This window comes from Alexandromys fortis, unplaced genomic scaffold (assembly GCF_014885135.2).
Source record: "Alexandromys fortis isolate MF-2015 unplaced genomic scaffold, M_Fortis_MF-2015_v1.1 scaffold_217, whole genome shotgun sequence".
Lineage (NCBI taxonomy): Eukaryota > Metazoa > Chordata > Mammalia > Rodentia > Cricetidae > Alexandromys > Alexandromys fortis.
In genome coordinates this window covers 1,629,119-1,648,143 of record NW_026068098.1, presented here as the reverse complement: position 1 = coordinate 1,648,143, position 19,025 = coordinate 1,629,119, and the positions used below count along the sequence as shown (strand labels likewise).

The following is a 19,025-nucleotide window of genomic DNA, read 5'->3' as shown; positions in this document are numbered from 1 at the left end:
CCCAACACGACACTGTCAGACGATGGTGCCCAGGCAGACACTAGGACATGACTCCAAAGACGGGGTTGTGGCGGCAGATGCTGGGGCCGTACTCCTCATAGTCCTTCTTGGTGTGACAGACCTGGAAGAACTCCGGCTGCAGGAGGAGCAGCGGGGGGGGGGGGGAGAGAATGAGCAGGAGAAGAGGAAACCAGTGAGCAAAGGAGAAGGGCTGTCCTCATCCAGCAGGCCCTCTGCCAACCACTGGGTGACACTCAGGCACAAGTTTGTTTCACTTTTAAAAATTCCCTCGGCAGTCCCCAGCACTGGAAAACACCAAATTTACTCAGTTTCCACTTATTGGGATCAAATATTTGTTAGCCTGAACTAAAAATAGCTGCTAACAAACTCAAGGGGGAAATATTAATACATTAAAATAATCACTTGGAAAGGACCCAAGAAGGTGCTGGGGAGAGGGCTCAGTTGTATATGCTTGTCATATAAACATGAGAACCTGAGCCCATCCATGCGCCCTAGGGAAAGCCAGGCATGGCAATGTACACCTTTAATCCTCCTGCTGGATGTAGCCCTCGAGATCCCTGCCAGCCTAGGCTCATTGGGGAGCCAGGTCCTGGAGAGAAAGCTGACTCAAAGAGAAAAAGTGATTGACGAGGATCCAATATTGACCTCTGGCCTCCTCACACAATTTGCACACTCCTGCACGTACATGTGCACACATGTGCACACACACAGGAGTAAGACAGGGTGCTCTAGATTACTTTTAGATTCATGTACACATGTTTATCTGCAACCCACAATTAGCAGGGTGCTTGTGAGTGAGATACACAATTGAACTGATAACTAACATTTTTATATCGAACAGAATTTAGTCTGTTTAAAGCCATGCAAACAGAACACGTGGTGTTTAATTCATAGGCAGTATTTATCCAAACCCGACAGAGACGAGCAAATGAGAAGGTAACAGTCATATGAAAAGGGACTTACGGTTGAGGCCAGCATGGAGCCTCCAAACCACACGGCATAGCGCTGCATGTGGTGTGTTATCACCTGCACCTCCACAGGCTTAGGCTGCAAAAGAAAAACTGCATTTAGTCTGCACAGTACATCCTATCGGCCCGTGTGTCAAAAGAAAAACTGTGGGCTCCTCTAGTGACGGCCTCAGCCACACTGCAGTGCCAGCCCCAGGAGACTCAGGAGGACGTGCTCGTGCCTGACCGAGACCCTCTCTTCTGGTACTAAGACAAACAATTAACCCGACTGACGGCTTTAAACAACCAGATAGCTTATCAAGGTCAATAACAAAGTGAACCCCCAAACACTACAACAAAATAAACACCGCAACAGCTACCCTCACGGCAGAGGGCTCTTTGCTCTCACTTCCCTAGCAACGCCCATCTCAGGGAGAGGCCCAGGTGGCACCCCAGTGGCTGAGAGCCGTGATGGGCACAGCCTAGCATGCACGAGTTGTCTCCCTTTCACAAGGACATTCCCTCACCATAAATCCATCTTGCCTCGGTAGCACCCTGTTCGCACAAACACACCCATGCCTGATCTTGCAGAAGAGGGGATGAGTGATCTTAGCAACATCCTCCAATGAACACGACCATCCAACCTAGCTGCCCCCTAGTGTGGAGGACAGAGGGCCCGCACACTGCCCCTACCTTTATTCTGCCCCCACTGAGCTCTTCACTCAGCTTCAACCTGGCGTCCACCACTCTTTTCAAGTCTCTCTGTAGACGACGTCCAAAGTCTCTAAACATCGTGGAACCTCCAGAAAGAACGACATTCTGAAAGACAAAAGCAGATGGTGAGCGGCCTTGGGTGAGACCAAGCTGCCTGTGACTGTCTAGTAACGGCTCCCCAGCAGGCCTGCTTGTGTGACTAAGGCTGATGCAGAGGTAAGACACTAACCGAAGCACCAGCTCTCCCTTCTCCCAGTCTCGCGGGGCTACCAGTAGCAGCACACCCCTCCCCACGTCTCTGAAGTCTGCAAAGAGTCCACAAAAATTCCTGGCAAGGAACTGTCTGCACAGACTGCTGAGAACAGTAGTGATGTGGAGAGGTTGGGAAGCTGCAGCTCCTGAGGTGAGTTACCTATCCCAGGCCAGCGTGAGCCCTCTATAGAGCCATTCCTTGCCCACCTCTGTGCCAAAACTAACATCCTGTGACTAATGGCTAAAAACCCCTTGTAAACTATGAACTTAGAAAATGCCTAGCTTCCACCAAAGCAGAGCCAGCCATCAGACAGCATCTGGGGCTATAGAACAGCTCCCCATTTCCTTGCAGCCAACTCTCTGATGTGCCCACCACTGTACTTTAAACTTGCCTTGACTGATGGCTTCCTTTGTTCTGTAAAACCATCAAGCTTTATGAAACCGCTTTCATGTTGGAACATGGAATCTGGGGTAACCTACATCTGCACTTCTGGGACATGGTCACTCAAATTGGGCTCCAGTTTTCTGTTTCCTTTAAGATGAGAGCTGTATTTTTTTTTTTCATTTTGAAGGGGAATCAGAGACAGCCTGGCTGCAGAATCTTTCTGAGACATCTTCCTCCTTCCTCAGAGTCCTATAAAGAGGGCCTCCACTCCTGCCTCATGAGTCGATTCTCCTCAGAGCTCTACCATGCCGTCTGGGACCTGACTCCTCAAGGAGTCCCCAACATGTCTGATTGTCTACTGTGTCCTCCTTGACTCCCTCAGGTGAGACCTTTCACTAGCCAAGAGCCTTAGGCTGTATGTTTTCCTCATGAGCAGGCCACCAATGCCTCCCTCAGCACTTTCCTCCACTGTAAACAGCCGGAAGCACACAGCTACTCATGCCTGCGCTGCCCCACCCCGCTCACCCCCGACCCCAGCAGAACCCTCACAAGAGCCAAGAAACCAGGAAAGCTGTGCTAACCAACATTGGCTCTTGACAAATCACTAACATTGATCTTCAACTGTTTTGACTTAATAACCAACCCCAACCGGGCCTTCCGTTCATACTGGAACCCCTTCAGAAGGGCGGCGTGGGAAGAAAGCATATCAAATCACCTGGGGAAACATTTTCAAATGAGTTCACCGCCCCCCCCCCCCCCCCCCCCCCCCCCCCCCCCATGAGGACTCCAGCTCTGTCACATGACTGGATCAGATGTTTGATGAGTGAAGAAGGGCAAGAATCATTAAACCGTCCAGCTGTTACAATGAAAGATAACAGTTCTATTCTCTCAGGCTACAGAATATTATTCAGGACAATGAAAGCGAAATTGCACTCATTTAACTTTGTGACAGAAAATATCATTTGAGAAAACTATAAAGAAAATAAAAATCCTCTTTCAAGGAGCCCCAAGTCCCCAACCTTGCCTTCTGGGATGCCTTGTGCGGCCACATTTCCTCAGCCAGAAAACCCCTCACACGTTTATGAGGAAGAGATGTCGTACATGCCTAGGCCAGAGAGCCCAGGTTATGGCGGGTCTGCTCTGCTCACTGCTCTCCCATACCAGTGAGGGTCTCCCACACCAGCTGAGGCCACAGTGGCTGAGGCAGGATTTGCAGAGTAGGCAGTAGAGACAGAGGCAGAAGAGCAGAGTCCTGCGAAGCCACCTCAGATCCGGTCTTCTGCCTTGCGACCTATTCCAGTTCCAACCTGAGTATTTGTAGAAAATTTCCCTCTAATAACCTGCCCATAGACTTGGGAAACCCTACAGGAAGCCCTCACTATTCCAAGAGCTTAGCTGAGGACCTTCAGGGACAACACATGACAGGCCATGACAAGAGTAGAGCCACAAGGCCATGCATGAGAAAGCACAGTTGAGTGGCCACTGCAGTCCCCAGCCAGATGTCTTTGGGAGGGTCCTGGAGGGCGCTTGCAGGTCAGATGTGGAACACTTCTGGGTAGGACCTTCCAGAGCTCTCCAGTAGAAAGAGGTCCTCCAAGGCCATACCCTGACCATCCCTGGAGCTCTCCCCAGTTCTCCCTTCAACAGAGAACTACATTAAACAAGAGGTCCCTTTCTCATGGAGCCCACCTAGTAACAGGGGTGTTGGGCAAAGCAAACCACAAGTGTGCCATCTGGTCCTTGCTTGGGCTTGGTGGAAAGGCACCTGATAGTGGGAGCTCTGAGAGATCGGAGAGTGGGAGAAAGCAGGCTGCTGTTGACGCCTTTTTTAGACAGGGATTCTAGAGCCTTCAGCACCTGGACTCCTGCCCTACTGAGACAGGGATTCTAGAGTCCTCAGTACCTGGACTCCAGCTCTACTGAGACAAGGATTCTAGAGTCCGCAGCACCCAGAACTCCAGCCCTAAGACAGAGATTCTAGAGCCTTCAGCGCCTGGACTGCAGCTCTAAGACAGGGATTCTAGAGCCCTCAGCACCCGGACTGCAGCTCTAAGACAGGGATTCTAGAGTCCTCAGTACCCAGACTCCAGCCCTACTAAGACAGGGATTTTAGAGTCCTCAGCACCCAGACTGCAGCCCTACTAAGCACCAGCCTCCTTCTAGGTGACTGGTTACATCGAGATCCCCAGGTCAGTGTCCTGACCATGTTGTTTTCCTCTGTTGTCATGTGGAGAAACCCTTGGGACAAGGTGTGACTGTCAGAGACCAGACTCACGGGCACTGCTATGCCAAGCTCAGGGTGGTTTGTCTATGGCATTCATGTCAAGTGTGCCCAGAAGGTTAGACCAGAGGCAGTGTTCAAGAATGAGTGTGTTCTGACCCAGCTCCTCTCAGACACAGACCTAACCCTGCATAGCTGTTTACTGTTCAGAAGACTCTGAAAGTGGTCTTGGCATTCGTGTCTTTAGGAAAAGCCTGGCACTTCTCTCAAATAGACACAAGTCAATTATTCCTAGAGCAACAGATGCCAGATCCTGTCCAGTTAAGAATGACCTGAGGGCTGAGGATGGACAAGGATGCAATGTGACTTAAGTGTATGTTTCTAAGGGTACTCGGGTACTCTAGTTTTCTACTCTACCTTCTCTTCTGACCACTATAAATAAGCCCTTCTTGAAACTTTTCAGACTCCAGTTACCATAGCCCGTCAGAATCCTGGGGCCCTGGACATGTCAGGGGGCCTCACATAGCTTCTGGGGAGCCCGGGCCCTACTGGGCTCTTGCCTGCTCACCTCCATACAAAGGGAAGACAGATCAGTGCCGGGTGCTTCTGTGGCTGTCACAGAAAATTATTATTCCTGCACATAACAGCCAAAGCAAGGCACTGGACACACAGTGCCCCTCACAAGGACTCCCCTCCCCCAACCCCAAGCCTATGGGTTTGTCCCTCTAAGAGATAACGAGATGGGTATGGAGCATGCTCACTCTGCTTCCTACCATACCAGACTCTGTAGGAGCACTCTCATGGGCTCAGTTCTCTTCTGTATGTATCCACCCAAAGCACGTTTGTCATACTAAGCAGGCCACGGCCAAGACAGGTGAAGGTATGACTGAGGAGGGTCTAAAGAAGAATGTCCCAGGCCCAGTGTCAGGAAACCATGGCCCCTGGGCAAACACAACCAGCACTAACACAGCAGTCTCACTTCTCACCAGCCCTGCAACTTCCACCACAGAGCCAGCTTCCCTCTTCCCGGGCTGCCAGAAGGCTTAGCACGGTGTGGGCTGGGATGACAGACACATACCCACTGCCCTCGGCCTGCTGGCCTCATGCCCTAACTCTGACTCCTCTAGCTACCTCCTTTTCTACTGGACAAACCTCCCTGATGGTCTCACACTCCCCAACAGACAGACAGCCAGCAGGGAAAGAAAGGTGTGCATATTCGAGCTAGGCAAACCAAACACAGAAACAGAATTATCTTCATGCAAAATAGGGAGAGGTGAGCAGACAACTTCGCTAAAGAGTCCACAGGCAACGAAGTATGCTGGAACAAGAGAATCGGCCTTCGCCAGGAATGAGCCCTTAACTGTTACTCAAAACCAAATAGTCAGTCCTGAAATCATCGTAAACATACAAGCAATGCTCAATGGACTGAGCAAGTTGTATTTATACATTTGTGTGTGTGTATGTGTATGTATGTGTGTGTAGCAATAACAACTAAAGATAAAGAGGCCATAAATTTGAAAGGGAATGAGGAAGGACTGAGCACAATATGAGTTGGAGGGAGAAAAAAAGGAAGGGGGGAAATGATACAATTATATTTTAATTTTATAAATGAAAAAAACATTTTAAAAATTAAAAAGAATGTCCAGTCCTCTAACAGAATTCCTTCCTCCCTTCTCTCTGGAAAGCCTCACAGATAAGCACTGTGACAGATGGGACACAGCCTCTTGCTCACCAAGCACTATCTCTGGAAAGCTCCATGTACCAACAAACACCTCAGGTGGTCCTTGGGCAAACCCTGGACCAAGGGGCGCACAAGCTGGCTTGAAGAGGGGCTTCCAACCTCTGAATCTTAGACATTCTTAAAGGGGCTGGAAGTTTTTGAGAAATGTGAAAAATCACATTTTAAGACAGAAGCTAGAGACAAACATCTTAGAAACAATACTCGCGATCTGATAACAGCATTCATTCCAGGGTCCATGAAAAAGAACTGTGCTTGTTTCTTACATGGGAAAAAAGGGGACAACGGGGCAGGGGAGATGGCACGGGTGGGGGGAGCACTGGCCACATATGTGTGAGGGCCAGTGTTTGAATCCCTAGAACTCAGGGCAAGATGATGGGGTGTGTGTGTGTGTGTGTGTGTGTGTGTGTGTGTGTGTGTGATCCTCAAATGAGGTGGGAGGCGGAGACAAGAGACTCCCTGAGGATCACGGGGCAGCCATCCTGATTACACAGTGAATAAGAGACAAAGTGGAAGGGGAGGGCCAACACCCACAAATGTCCCCACAAACCGCACAATCACACACACACACACACACACACACACACACTCACATTCACAGAAGAAAGAAATCTGGGGTTTTTAAGTAAAAGCAAAGTTTATCTTTCACCAGGAAACACATGTGGCAACTTGCAAGTGCCCAGGAGACAGGGATGAGAGCTGTGAAGCCTGGGCTTGCAGGGCAGATGGGACCGTGCATGAAGTCATGCTGTCCTTGGGTATCCAGAGAATGCTGTGACAGCAAACACAGGGACCCTGCCCACAGTCCCCAAACAAGGGCTGACAGCTCCCTGTCACAATGCCTGTTTGCGATCTGAAATGCACACTTCCTCACTGAGAGACATCCCATGAGCACAGTGACCACGCTCATACCAGGGAGGTCAGCACAGGCCAGGGCTCAAAGAGGACTAAAAACAAACAGACAAACAAAAACCCCACACTGTGCAGACCAAAGCCGAAAACAGCAGCATGAACACTGGCGGGATGCAGGCAGCCTTGGCGTTAGAACGGCTCTCACGAGTTAAGACACTCACTGAGGCAGTGAGAAGGTGGATGGGACAGTAAAAAGAGGGGCACAGAACACATCATGTGTGAACATGTATGAAAACCTCACAGCAACAGTGATGCTGAGGGAAACGAAGCCCCTGGAAGAAGCAAACAGAAGGATGACAACAGCAATAAGCACCATTCTTTGAGAGCCCACGGGTTGTCCTGACTCCCGCCAAGTCCTCTCAGTTTCCCACCCTGTGAGCAGGTCATCTGAACCTGGCAGCCTGCAGGCTTGTTTGTGAGTGGACTTTGTTGAGGCAGAAAACTTATTAAACACAAAATAGGCTTAAAGCACAAGTCAGTTCACACTAAAGGTCCTGGTGCAAGAGTTGATTTAATACCAAGTCTATCGTCTCCACGGGGCTTACTGGTGGGTGTGTGCATACGGTCTGATAACAACCTCAATAGTCCATCTCCATCAAACTAGTTATCAAAGGACACTGAAGGAGGTAAGACTGACCATTAGGAAACTTCTACTAAGTAGTCTGGCCAACACCACTCTGGCTCAGGGACAGACCGCAATACAGGACATCATCTCAGTGACACCTTACTCCTAGAATGGCCATTCGTTTTTTTCAAGGAAATGTCTTTTCACGGGCTGGGGATGTTACTCAGGGTAGAGAGCTTCCCTTAGCAGGCATAAGGTCCGGAGCTCAACCCCAACAACAACAACAACAACAAAATGCCTATTCACACAAAAAAAAGGGTTGTTGACAGCTATTTTAGTCCATTTACATACTACATTCGTAGAAAAGGGCAATATTCAGCAGCTAGTTAATGTAACGACCTCTCGTGTTTTAGAGACTAAGGCATATGCTACATGAATTTGTTACACCATTTTTATCTGAACACATTTGCTATTTAGAGATAACATCAAGTCAGCACGAGTGATGCGCCCTGCGGTGTAGGTGGATCTTTCATGAACATTCCGTCAGCCATGTTCCCTCCTACCACCACTTCCTTCGTTTGAACCCCTGACTTCTTCGTGTGTCCTCCTACACTTCAGGTGTGTTCTTAGTAAGAATGCCACCGCCAGCCGCCCTCTGCATAGCCGCATCCACGTGCTGTCCCTCTCCCGCCTTGTTACTCTGCCCTTCAACAACTTTTACAGCATTTTCCCTCCCAGTCCAAAATCCAGTCCAACTTTTACAACTACTTGTCATGTCTCTGCAATGGTTTTCTTAATTATATATAAAAAACAATTCCTAGGCTATAAAATGTTTGCCAGGATTGCTGTGAGCTCTTGGATTGCCTCTCAAGGAGGAACACGTTGGGTTCATCTGCCTTCTCTGCAGCTTCAAAAGGAAGCACTACACAGAGACTACGCGCTGCACACCGCACTGCACAGACTACAGAGACTACGCACTGCACACCGCACTGCACAGACTACAGAGACTACGCACTGCACACCGCACTGCACAGACTACACAGAGACTACGCACTGCACACCGCACTGCACAGACTACACAGAGACTACACACTGCACACCGCACTGCACAGACTACACAGAGACTACGCACTGCACACCACACTGCACAGACTACACAGAGACTACGCGCTGCACACCGCACTGCACAGACTACACAGAGACTACGCACTGCACACCGCACTGCACAGACTACACAGAGACTACGCACTGCACACCGCACCGCACAGACTACACAGAGACTACGCGCTGCACACCACACTGCACAGACTACACAGAGACTACGCACTGCACACCGCACTGCACATAAGCATCACTGAGGAGCCTCACTGGGAAAGAGCAAGCTCTCCAGACAAACAGACAGTGTGGGGATCGGCGACCTCCGCACATTCATCTCGCCCATGTCAGACGCACAAGCTAACGCCAAACAGACCGCGGGCAAAGACACAAGAGCTAATGACAGTTTCTCAAATTAGCTAGTGATATAGAGATGTAGATATTTCTAAAGCTTTAAGACCTGAGGGTAAATTAAATATTTAGATAATACACAAAAAGCAAAAAAAAAAACATAGACAAAAAATAAATTGAACATCATGACTTCAACATTTCCATTCTTGTTCAAAATATGTAACTAAGAAAATTAGCCGGGTGGTGGTGGCACATGCCTTTAATCCCAGCACTTGGGAGGCAGAGACAAGTGGATCTCTGTGAGTTCAGGGCCAGCCTGGTCCACAACAGCCAGGGCTGTTACAGAGAAACCCTGTCTCAAAAAACAGAAAACAAAAAAAACTAAAAAAATTAAGACAATCCACAGACTAGGGGAAAAATATTTGCAACACACATACTTGACTAGAGATTATAGAAAGAACATTTATAAAACAATAATAAACTAACAGTAAAATGGGTTGAAGATCAAGCAGTCACCGTCCCAGGATACTCCTCAGCAGAGTCCCCTTCTGTCACACCCTGGAGTCGGCTCCCTAAGTCCACACTTCCTGAGGACACAGAGGCCCATGCTGGCTACTTTTGTGTCAGTCTGACACAAACTAGAATCATTTGGAAATAGGAAACCTCACCTGAGAAAATATCCTGACCCTACAGTCCCCCCCTCCATGCAAGCCTATGGTGCATTTTCCTGATTGGTGACTGAGGTGGGAGGGCCCAGCTCACTGTGGGTGGTGCCTCCCTGGGCTGGCAGCTCTGGGTGCTATGAGAAGGCAGGCTGAGCAAGCCATGGGGAGCGAGCCAGTCAGCAGCGTTCCTCTCTGGCCTTGGCTTCAGTTCCTGGTGATGGAGTATGTATGGCCTGACAGTCATAAAGTGAAATAATCCCTTTCTTCTCCAAGTTGTTTGTGGTCATGGTGTTTTACCACACCAACAGAGACCCAACCAAAAGAAGCCCTACACCTGGAGCCCTAGCACTCCCTTCCTCCTTAACTGTCACAGTGGTTCACCCCTCACCCACTGGCCTGCTGCCCCCAATAGCATCATCCACACAGTGCTGTGTCCCCATTCAAGTGCCAGGTAACCCTGCAGTCTCTGAATGATTTCCAGAGATAACATGTCCTCTAAACACCAATGAGGGAATGGACCTCACAGGGCTGGGACAGCTCCTATGCTCCTGCCACCCTCCCCTCTCCACACACACGCGCACAGACACACAGACACACAAGCACACACATGCGCACACTTCAGTGCCTTCCATACCTTTTACCTTGCCTGGCCAGAGCTCAACTTCTGCCCTGGACCCTCAACAAACCATCCTCAATAGAAGAGCCCCCTTCCCCCTTCATCTTCACAATAGAAAATCTTCAATAGTCTTAAAGTAAAACTCAACGTACACTCAGCTGCTGAAGTCAAAACAATCTGACTTATTACACCCACAGCACAGAGCTTCCCCTCTCCTCCACGGGCTTAATTCAGCTAATTTGATTTATAGAAGCGTCCTATCAGAGAAGATAACTGCAGCTTCTTCTCTAAACTAAATCTAAGCTGAGCCTACACATCTCAAGTTCCCAGCTGCCCCACCTGATCAGAGTCTGCTTCCGGGACCTCGGGACCTCGCATCCCTCTACTGTATCCCCGCTAGTCCACTTTAATTAGTGAGACTGGGTCGCACTGACAGCAGAGCCAACAGAAACAACCACTCAGTATGGATTGCGAGTGAAATTCCTCCCCCGGGCGCCTATGTTGAAACACTTGTCCCCAGACAGTGGCACTGTTTTTGGAAAGTTGTAGAACTCTGGGAAATTGGGGTCTGGCTGGAAAAAGTGGGTCTCTGGGGAGATGGGCTTAGAGTTTATAGCCTGATCCTGCTTCTTTTTCTTTGCTATTGGCTGCTGATCTGTGAGAAAGCAGCTGCCACCACACAGGCCCCAAACCACATGCCCACCACCACACCCTACCGCCAGGCATTGCCCCCCCCCCACATCACACAGGTCCACTAATACATGCTCACTGCCATAGCTCAGCCACAGGTACCCCCACCGCCACTCCCTACTGCCAGGCATTGCCCACCACCAACACACAGGCCAAGCACCACATGCTCACCACCATACCCCACCACCAGGCACCCCCCATCACACAGGCACACTGCTGTCACAAAGTCACCCACCACCATCCCTTCCCTGACACTATGGACTGTATCACCATAAATGGTAAGCCAAGGTAAAGCACTTTAGGCAAAGGAACTAACACACCCAACATGTGTCAGTCACTACCCCACATGCTGTTTGCCCCACATGAGCCTCCTGTCATTCTCAAGGCCTCATTACCCTCTTTTCTTTTAAAGGACCGGTAGATGGAAGTGAAATGCTGGCCCAAAGGCCCACAGCTAGGAAGCTGCAAGCCTGCATAACTCAGAGCTCAAGGACTTGGGAGAAAGGGAACAAACATTTACTTAGAAACTAAGTTCCTTCACCCTGCCCATATTCCTGCATGCCAATACTACTGTATGCCTTACAAGTTATAGCAGCCAGCAGACCTCTGACACCACAGACCTTTGGCACCACAGCGTCCCTATGCGGGCCTTGCTCCAAGGAAGCAAGGCTAAGAAACTGATGCTCATGCATAGCTAGGCCAGTACACAGTCCAGGCCGTCTGTGCCACAGCACCCACCCCTGACCATGAAGACAGGGAGATGGTGGGAGATGGCGGGAGACGGTGGGAGACAGTGCATCTCAAAAAACTTCCAACAGGAGCCAGACCTCAGGGTGTGTCCCTCTGAGAGAACCTGACAGAAAACGAGTGTTCTTATTAGACAATCAGCGCATCTCATGGGTGCCAGCCCTGGCTGTAACAATCCTCTGAAAGGACATTTTCCTATATCCAGCCACCCCCACAAACCCATTTAACACTGTCACTGAAGATCTCAATGTACTCAAAGGCCCAGTAAGGTGGGAGAGCATCTCAGCCAGTTCTGCTCCAGTCAGCAAGTCTTAAATTAGAACCATTCAACTCGAAAGCATCAGAAACAGAGACTCTCACCCTAAAACATAGCACAGTAGAGAAAAACTGTGACCTGAGGATAGAAAAACACCAAACACCCAACCTAGAAAAGTGTCGGTATTGAAACGGGCTTAATTAAAAACAATGTTTTTGCAAAGTTTTGATTTGCTAAGTGTTTACAACACCAAGCTAGATGAACACACATAATAGAGAATATTATGTCCTACCTACTTACACTTCAGGGCAATAGGGAAAGCTCTGCAATACCGACAATCAGAGACTGCAGAAAGGCTTCTGCTTGCATGGAAGTTTTTGGAATATTTCGAGTCTCTGAACTTGAACATGCATTTTAAATGAGAATAATGACCTTTGCCCCTACGACGTCTAAACTTCCTATGATGAAGCAGGTTTTTACACCTAATGCTTTGGCCACCAGTCTCCCTCTGTTGCGTCCCCTGCTCCAGTGGCTCTGGCTCCATGTACAGTGTCCCTTTGCTCCATGTGAGGGTGTCAAGTGATCATGAAACCCAATGTCTTGTCTAGATTTTTTTCAAGAGCGATTATGCAATTACCTCCCTGCCAAAAAAGTCTCCATTTGAAGTTGTCTTTGCACACGGAAAGGCCCCTTCTCTCTGCTGGTAGAGAATGCCAGGGCACAACATGAGACACACATATAACCTGTCAGCCTCCTGAAGTTTAAGTCAGAAAGGTTTAAAATAAAATCTGTACCACCAGCAAGTTAGTTCACTTGCTGGTCCCTAATATGGACTGGGGGCACAGCTCTCTGAGGGGGGCTGGCCACATGCCAGGCACTAAGTCCCACCTCCTACCTGCTTGAAAAAAGTAACACAATATCAAAAATAACCAGACTGCCTGCTCCTGTTCACATCAATGCATCTCAGGCTTGAGGCACTCCTAATTCAGTTTGACAGGTACACGGCGCCACCTATGAGCCATCATGTGTAACTGCAGGTATAATGTTAGCCGCTCATGCAATCCCAGCTACTACAGCAATTCCAGCTACTCTGGATGCTGAGGAAAGATGATTGAAAGCAAGATCTGCCTGGGCCAAGAGTAAGTTCAAGGCCACCCTTAGCAGCTTAATGGGACCTTGTCTCAAAAAGATTAAGGGGCTGAGAAGGTAGCTCAATAGTATAATACTTGCCTAACATATACAAGGCCCTAGGTTCAACCCCCAACACAGGCGAAAAGGGGAACACTTGCACACACCGCATGTGGGGCTCCACCGGTTCCATTCCCTCTAGTGAAGGAAAAACAGAGAGAGACAGGCTGTGTCTCCTCTCCTGCAGTGTAGACAACACAGCAGCTCCAGGTTCTACTGCAACTGAAGTGCACAGATTTTGAACACAAACCTGAGTGACACACAACTGTGTGATGCCCAACCTGTCCCTGTTGAAATCCAAGCAACTGCTCAGGGCTGCTCTAGGGGCTGTCACCGCCAGTGACAACTAACGCAGGAATCGCCCCCATCTCTTAATTTCCTTCAACTGCATTACTTTGGCCTCTGCACAACTCCTCTCTCAAAGCTAGTTCTGTGGGGAAAGTGCCACCCAGCAGGCCCAGGGACAGTTATCCATCCTGCGTTCTCTCTGAGACTCTCTTGGCTTCTAGGGTGATTAATTTTGTGTGTTGACTGGCTACATGATCACACCTGGTGACTGAACCAAACACGAATTCAGGTGCTGTGTGCAGTTAAGTGACATGCTGTGGAGGCGACGACCAGTCAGCTGAAGGCCAGAAGAGCAGTCTGGGGTGTCCCCAGGATGGGACTCTATCCCAACATGCAGTAGCAGTGCCTGCCTGAGTTTCCAGCCTGCTCTACAAATCCAGGCTCGGCAGCTCCACGGCCCATCCTTATGCCCATCCTTACAATACATCTTATTTCACTGTGGGGGAGAAGAGAGGAGAGAGTGGAGGGAAGGAAGGGAAGAGAAGAGAAAGAACAGAGACAGGAGGGAGGGAGGGAGGGAGGGAGGGAGGGAGGGAGGGAGGGAGGGAGGGAGGGAGGGAGGGAGAGCCCTACTTCTGCTTCTCTGCTTAGGCCACTACACATTCATTCCAAAATCCTCAGTGACCCTCAGGACACAGGACAAACTCCATCTAAAGCCATGCCATCAGGTCTTGCCTGAGAGTCACAGCCAGCACACGGTGGCTCACCCCTCTCCTCCACACCCCACGTGATCTGGCTCTTTGCACATCTCGGGCTCCTTGCTCACTACCATGTCTAGATATCAGGTCCAGGGATGCCGAATCCATTTCCACCCACAACACACTCTACTCCTGGCCCTGCAAACAGATTCTCCTTTTCAAAGATTTATTGTGTTCTTTAGTTATGTGTATGTATGTGCACCCTCTATGTGTATGTTCATACATATGTGCAGGTGCCTGCAGGGGCCTGCTGAGGGCACTGGAAGCCCTGGAGTTGGGGTGCAAGCTGCTGTGAGCCACCCACTGTGCAGGGTCCTGTGCAAGAGCCATCTCTCTAGACCCAAATGATTGCTTTTGTTTGGCTTTGCTTTTGCTTTTGTTTTTTCAAGACAGGTTCTCTATAAAGACCTGACTGTTCGGGAACTTGCTCTGAAAACCGTAAACCAGGCCTTGAACGCAAAGATTTGCCTGTCTCTGCCTCCCGAGTGCTGGGATTAAAGGCGTGTGCTACGACCACGTGGCCAAATGGATTATTTTTATTACTCATCCATGCTGCACCCCTGTTCTGAGGGGGTCACACCGGCCTACCGGACTCCAGCCTGAGCTGTCCCATAGTGCAGCCCTTAGTCCAATATTGCTAGTGATACCTGCCTGTATCAATTAACATTAAACAAAACTTTAATGCTTTCTTGTTGCAACATGTTTGAAGGAGGGAGCAGCCACATGTGGCTGGTGGCACTGCCTGGATGCCCAGCTGCAGACACATCCACCGTGGTGCAAGTAGGGGAACACTAGCTCCAGGAGCCCCTGGGCCATGTCCAACCTGGGCGCCCACAAATCACCATGCTCAATCTACTATATGCAGTTGCATGCCTGGATCCTGAGTTCCTGTACTGGGGCTGGCAAGTGGCCAACAGATGCCCCTCCGTGGGCATCATGCGATATCTTCATTTTACCACTGCAATAACAATCCCTCAACTCCGTAAGCCCTGACCAGTTGTTAACATCAGGCTTCCCTTTCCACCAAGACAAAAAGAAATCCTGTGGTTTTGGAGTGCAGCAGCAGAAGCGTAGTTAAAAGCTGTGGGTCAATAGTACAGAAGTGGGTTTGGAAATTCTGGAACTGTGCGAGCCCGCGACCCTACCCAAATCTAAGCAGCTGCCGTCCCAGCTGCTCACGTCTTAGCCTTCAGCCTGGACTTCAGCTGGAAAAGGACAGTGGGCTGGGATGTAGCTCACTTAGTGCAGTGCCCGCCTAGAATGACTCATATCTGATCCCCACTACTGAAGGACGGGGGAAGAAAAAGGATAAAAACGCCACTGGTGAATGTGTTTTCTAATTTTCTGTTTCAACTGTTGAGGATATCAGAACCATTCAACATTAACAAATAGTGTACACCGCTCGCTTACTCTGCCCCATGCTGTTCTGATTTAAAAGGCTCTAAGAAAATAAATAATTACTACAACAGACCTGACTCCAGCCACTAGTTACAAAAAACCAACTGTGAACATTATCGAGATGCATCTCATCTTCTTAGCGACAGAACAAACAGGGCACTTTCCCAACTTCCACTCCAGGGCCAAAGCAGGATGGCAGACTTCCTCTCACAGCTATCCCCTCCCACCCCTGCTGCACCCCGGACTTCAGGAAGGATGAATTCCTTATGCACCCCTAGGTCCCCACTCGAAACTCAGGGTCTTATGCCAGGCCAGGCTCTCCCATACCGGTTCCACAGGCCAGGTCTGACAGGCTCAGAAGACACCTCCTCAAAGCCTGTCTCGATCCCTCTAACTAAATGCAATCTGCTCATTCCTCAATTGCCATAACTGTATGATTCACTTTAATGACATTTAGCTTGTAGTGGTTCCCGTTTGTTATTTCAGTACTTTTTGGCTTTTTGATCAATTCCTGAAGACAAGAACACCACCACATACATATTGAATCTCTTTAAATTTAACAATAAGCCACTAGGCACCCAAGACACCTCACAAACCAGTTCCATGACAGAACAACTGTAACTGTAACTGCTCCACCTTCACACAGAGCAAACTACTAAATACCAGACCATCCAAGAAAGGACCAGCTGCTGACAACAGCTGCCAACTTAGCCAAACCCTAGAAATGCTTTCCATACGCAGGTGCCCCTCTCCACTCTAGCCCGGGCCCAGCTGCATGAGGATCTCTGGGGCAGGACGCAGGCTTCTGTTAACACAGAGGTAGACTGTACAAGCATCCCAACACCTGAACACACGGGAAGCTATGCGATGTAAGGAGTAAGTTAGTCAGTTAACTTGGCAGGTTTCTGCAATGGACGCATACATCAGATCAACCTGGCTATACCTTAAACATACACAGATTGTATGTCAATACCACCTCAAGGGAGATGAGCAAACGGTCATTTTTAGAGCCATCTTCCATTCTTGCCATTTTTTTTCTTCTTGTCTGAGAGCCTGGCCAAGCTGCGGGTCTTCCAGCAATCCAAAGTGAGCCACTTCTTCCTCACTAGATCATAATAAACCCCTGTAGGTCACCAAGATTTTGGCCCTACAGGTCTGGATTACTCAGGGAAGGAGAAGGAGCCACACAAGAGGAAAGAACCCTCTGGTGCTGAACAGAGAACCACAGAACTTGCTCCAATCTCCTTCCCAGGAGCTCTCTGTGGTTCCTTTCTTGATATTGTGTCCACACCCATTGTCTAGATCAGCGGTGCTCAACCTTCCTGATGCTGCGACCCTTTAATAAACAGCTCCTCCTGTTGTGGTGACCCCCAACCATAACTGTGATTCATAACTGTGATTCATAACTGTAATTATGCTACTGTTATAAAGCTTAGTGTAAATATCTGTGTTTTCCAGGGGCCTTAGGCAACGCTTGTGAAAGGGTCATTCAACACCCTAAGGAGTCTCCGGCCACAGGCTGGAAATAACTGACCTAGATAAAGTCCTAAGACTAGAGGGAAGACACATGGGAGGATGAGGTCAGGATCCCAGCTGCCTCGGTCCTGGGAGAGGGCAGCCCTACCTGTCAGGCCCAGAAGAAGTGTTCTTTTCCTTTTCTAATCTGACTTTCCCTGGCCCAGACCATGCTCCCTATCATTCTGGTCCACTGATTGCTGCCTCGGTGTGAAGGGGACCTGGGTTACTGGCAAGAATGGGTCCATCATTGGTCCTGGAGAAGGCAAGCACCTGGGGACAAGAATAAAAGAGAGGCATCCCCTAGGGACCCCTGCAGGTGTTTGGCTATGCTGAGAAAGATATCCCGGTGTGATACAGATTACTCAGTGTGTTTTCTTACATATTTGATTTAGGTGCTCACATACCTACTCTCTGTACATTTAGCCACTGAGAAAGAGGTGGAAGGATAATTTTCATGGCAAGCTTCTGTCCACACTCAGGAGAAGGAGCTAGAAAGGGTCCCAGACTGAGCATGCCCACACAAGAGTAAAGCATGGCAGTGAAACATCATTGCTTCAAGATGCTGCTTCCAAAGAACGATTCCTCCATCCCACACTGGGTGGGTCAATTTGGGCAGAGGACTGACCACTTCCAAATACCCAGGGAGCAGAAGTGCTGCCTCCACATCCTGCAGCTCTCACTGGGCAGTGCCAGTCAAAGACACAGCCCTGACTGACTGATGAACTAAACACACACCTGCACATACAGCCAGCTGGAGAGAAGGCCCACCTACCTCTCAAAGGCGTAGAGAGTTCTACAATTAGGAACTAGAGACTCAACTGTCTATAGCAACCTGCCTGCTGTTTTTTGTAAATAACGTTTTATGGAAGCCAGCCTCTTCTAGCGGTGCCCATATTGTCTATAGCAGCATTGGCAGAATGAAGTAAATGCAACAAAGACCATGTGGCTTCTGCAAAGCCAAACGATTTACCATCTGGCCCTTTACAGAAAATGCTGGCCAGCTCCTGGTTTGAGATTACCGTAAAGAACCCACTCTAGTGGCTGCACCTGGTGGATTAACGCATAGAAAGTGGGCATTTGTAAATCTCAATAGTAAACTTCAATTTACTCCTCACAACCCTGGCTTTCGAAAGAGTCCCTTTCTTAGTGGTTGTAGTAGAAGCTGTGGTGCCCACCAAATACTTCCAGAGAGAACAAAGTGACCCAAGGGCTGCCTATCCTGCAGCAGCAACCAAGAGTGTCAGCTTCCTGAAGGAGTCACAGAGGATGACAAACCCACTGAGGTTCCACAATGGACACCGCCATGAGAAAGACAAAAGTCTCCACAGCTCAGCCCTGAGGTTTGTTTTCCACGTCAGAATCTGGTCTACATTAGTGTCTCAGGAGACAGAGCAGAGGGCAGCCTCATTTGACTCCCGTTCTCCTGCAGAGAGTTCAGCTCCATGATAAATGACAGAAAGCGTGCCCAACTTCATTGGGACTTGAATTCCGTATCAATCCCAAGGCTACAATAACAACTAGCAACCCCTACCCTGTCTGCCTGCCAGCCACCTACCCTCCTTGTGTTAGATGTCAACACAAGCTAAAGTTATTTGAGAAGAGAGAACCTCAATTGAGAAAATCTCAGATTGTGCCAGATTGGCTGGGGGTACAGATGCAAGCTGGGTTTGGTGGCTCACACCTGTCATCCAGGGCTTGAG

General features: G+C 49.2%; 1 protein-coding gene across 6 annotated transcripts in view; it reads right to left on the bottom strand.

Annotated features, from left to right (window-relative positions):
- The window catches only part of Actr3b (actin related protein 3B), a 96,598-nt gene continuing 77,573 nt past the window's right edge, over window positions 1-19,025 (bottom strand). For 5 of the 6 annotated variants that reach the window (XM_050123737.1, XM_050123739.1, XM_050123735.1 and 2 more), the window contains 3 exons: window positions 1,662-1,787; window positions 985-1,068; window positions 7-136 (listed from right to left, as the gene is read on the bottom strand). In XM_050123737.1, the coding sequence (XP_049979694.1) occupies window positions 41-136; window positions 985-1,068; window positions 1,662-1,787 (306 nt within the window). In that variant the 3' untranslated portion in view covers window positions 7-40. Of the gene's footprint in view, window positions 137-984; window positions 1,069-1,661; window positions 1,788-19,025 lie in introns of all 6 variants that reach the window. The other variant, XM_050123734.1, reaches the window with a different exon arrangement.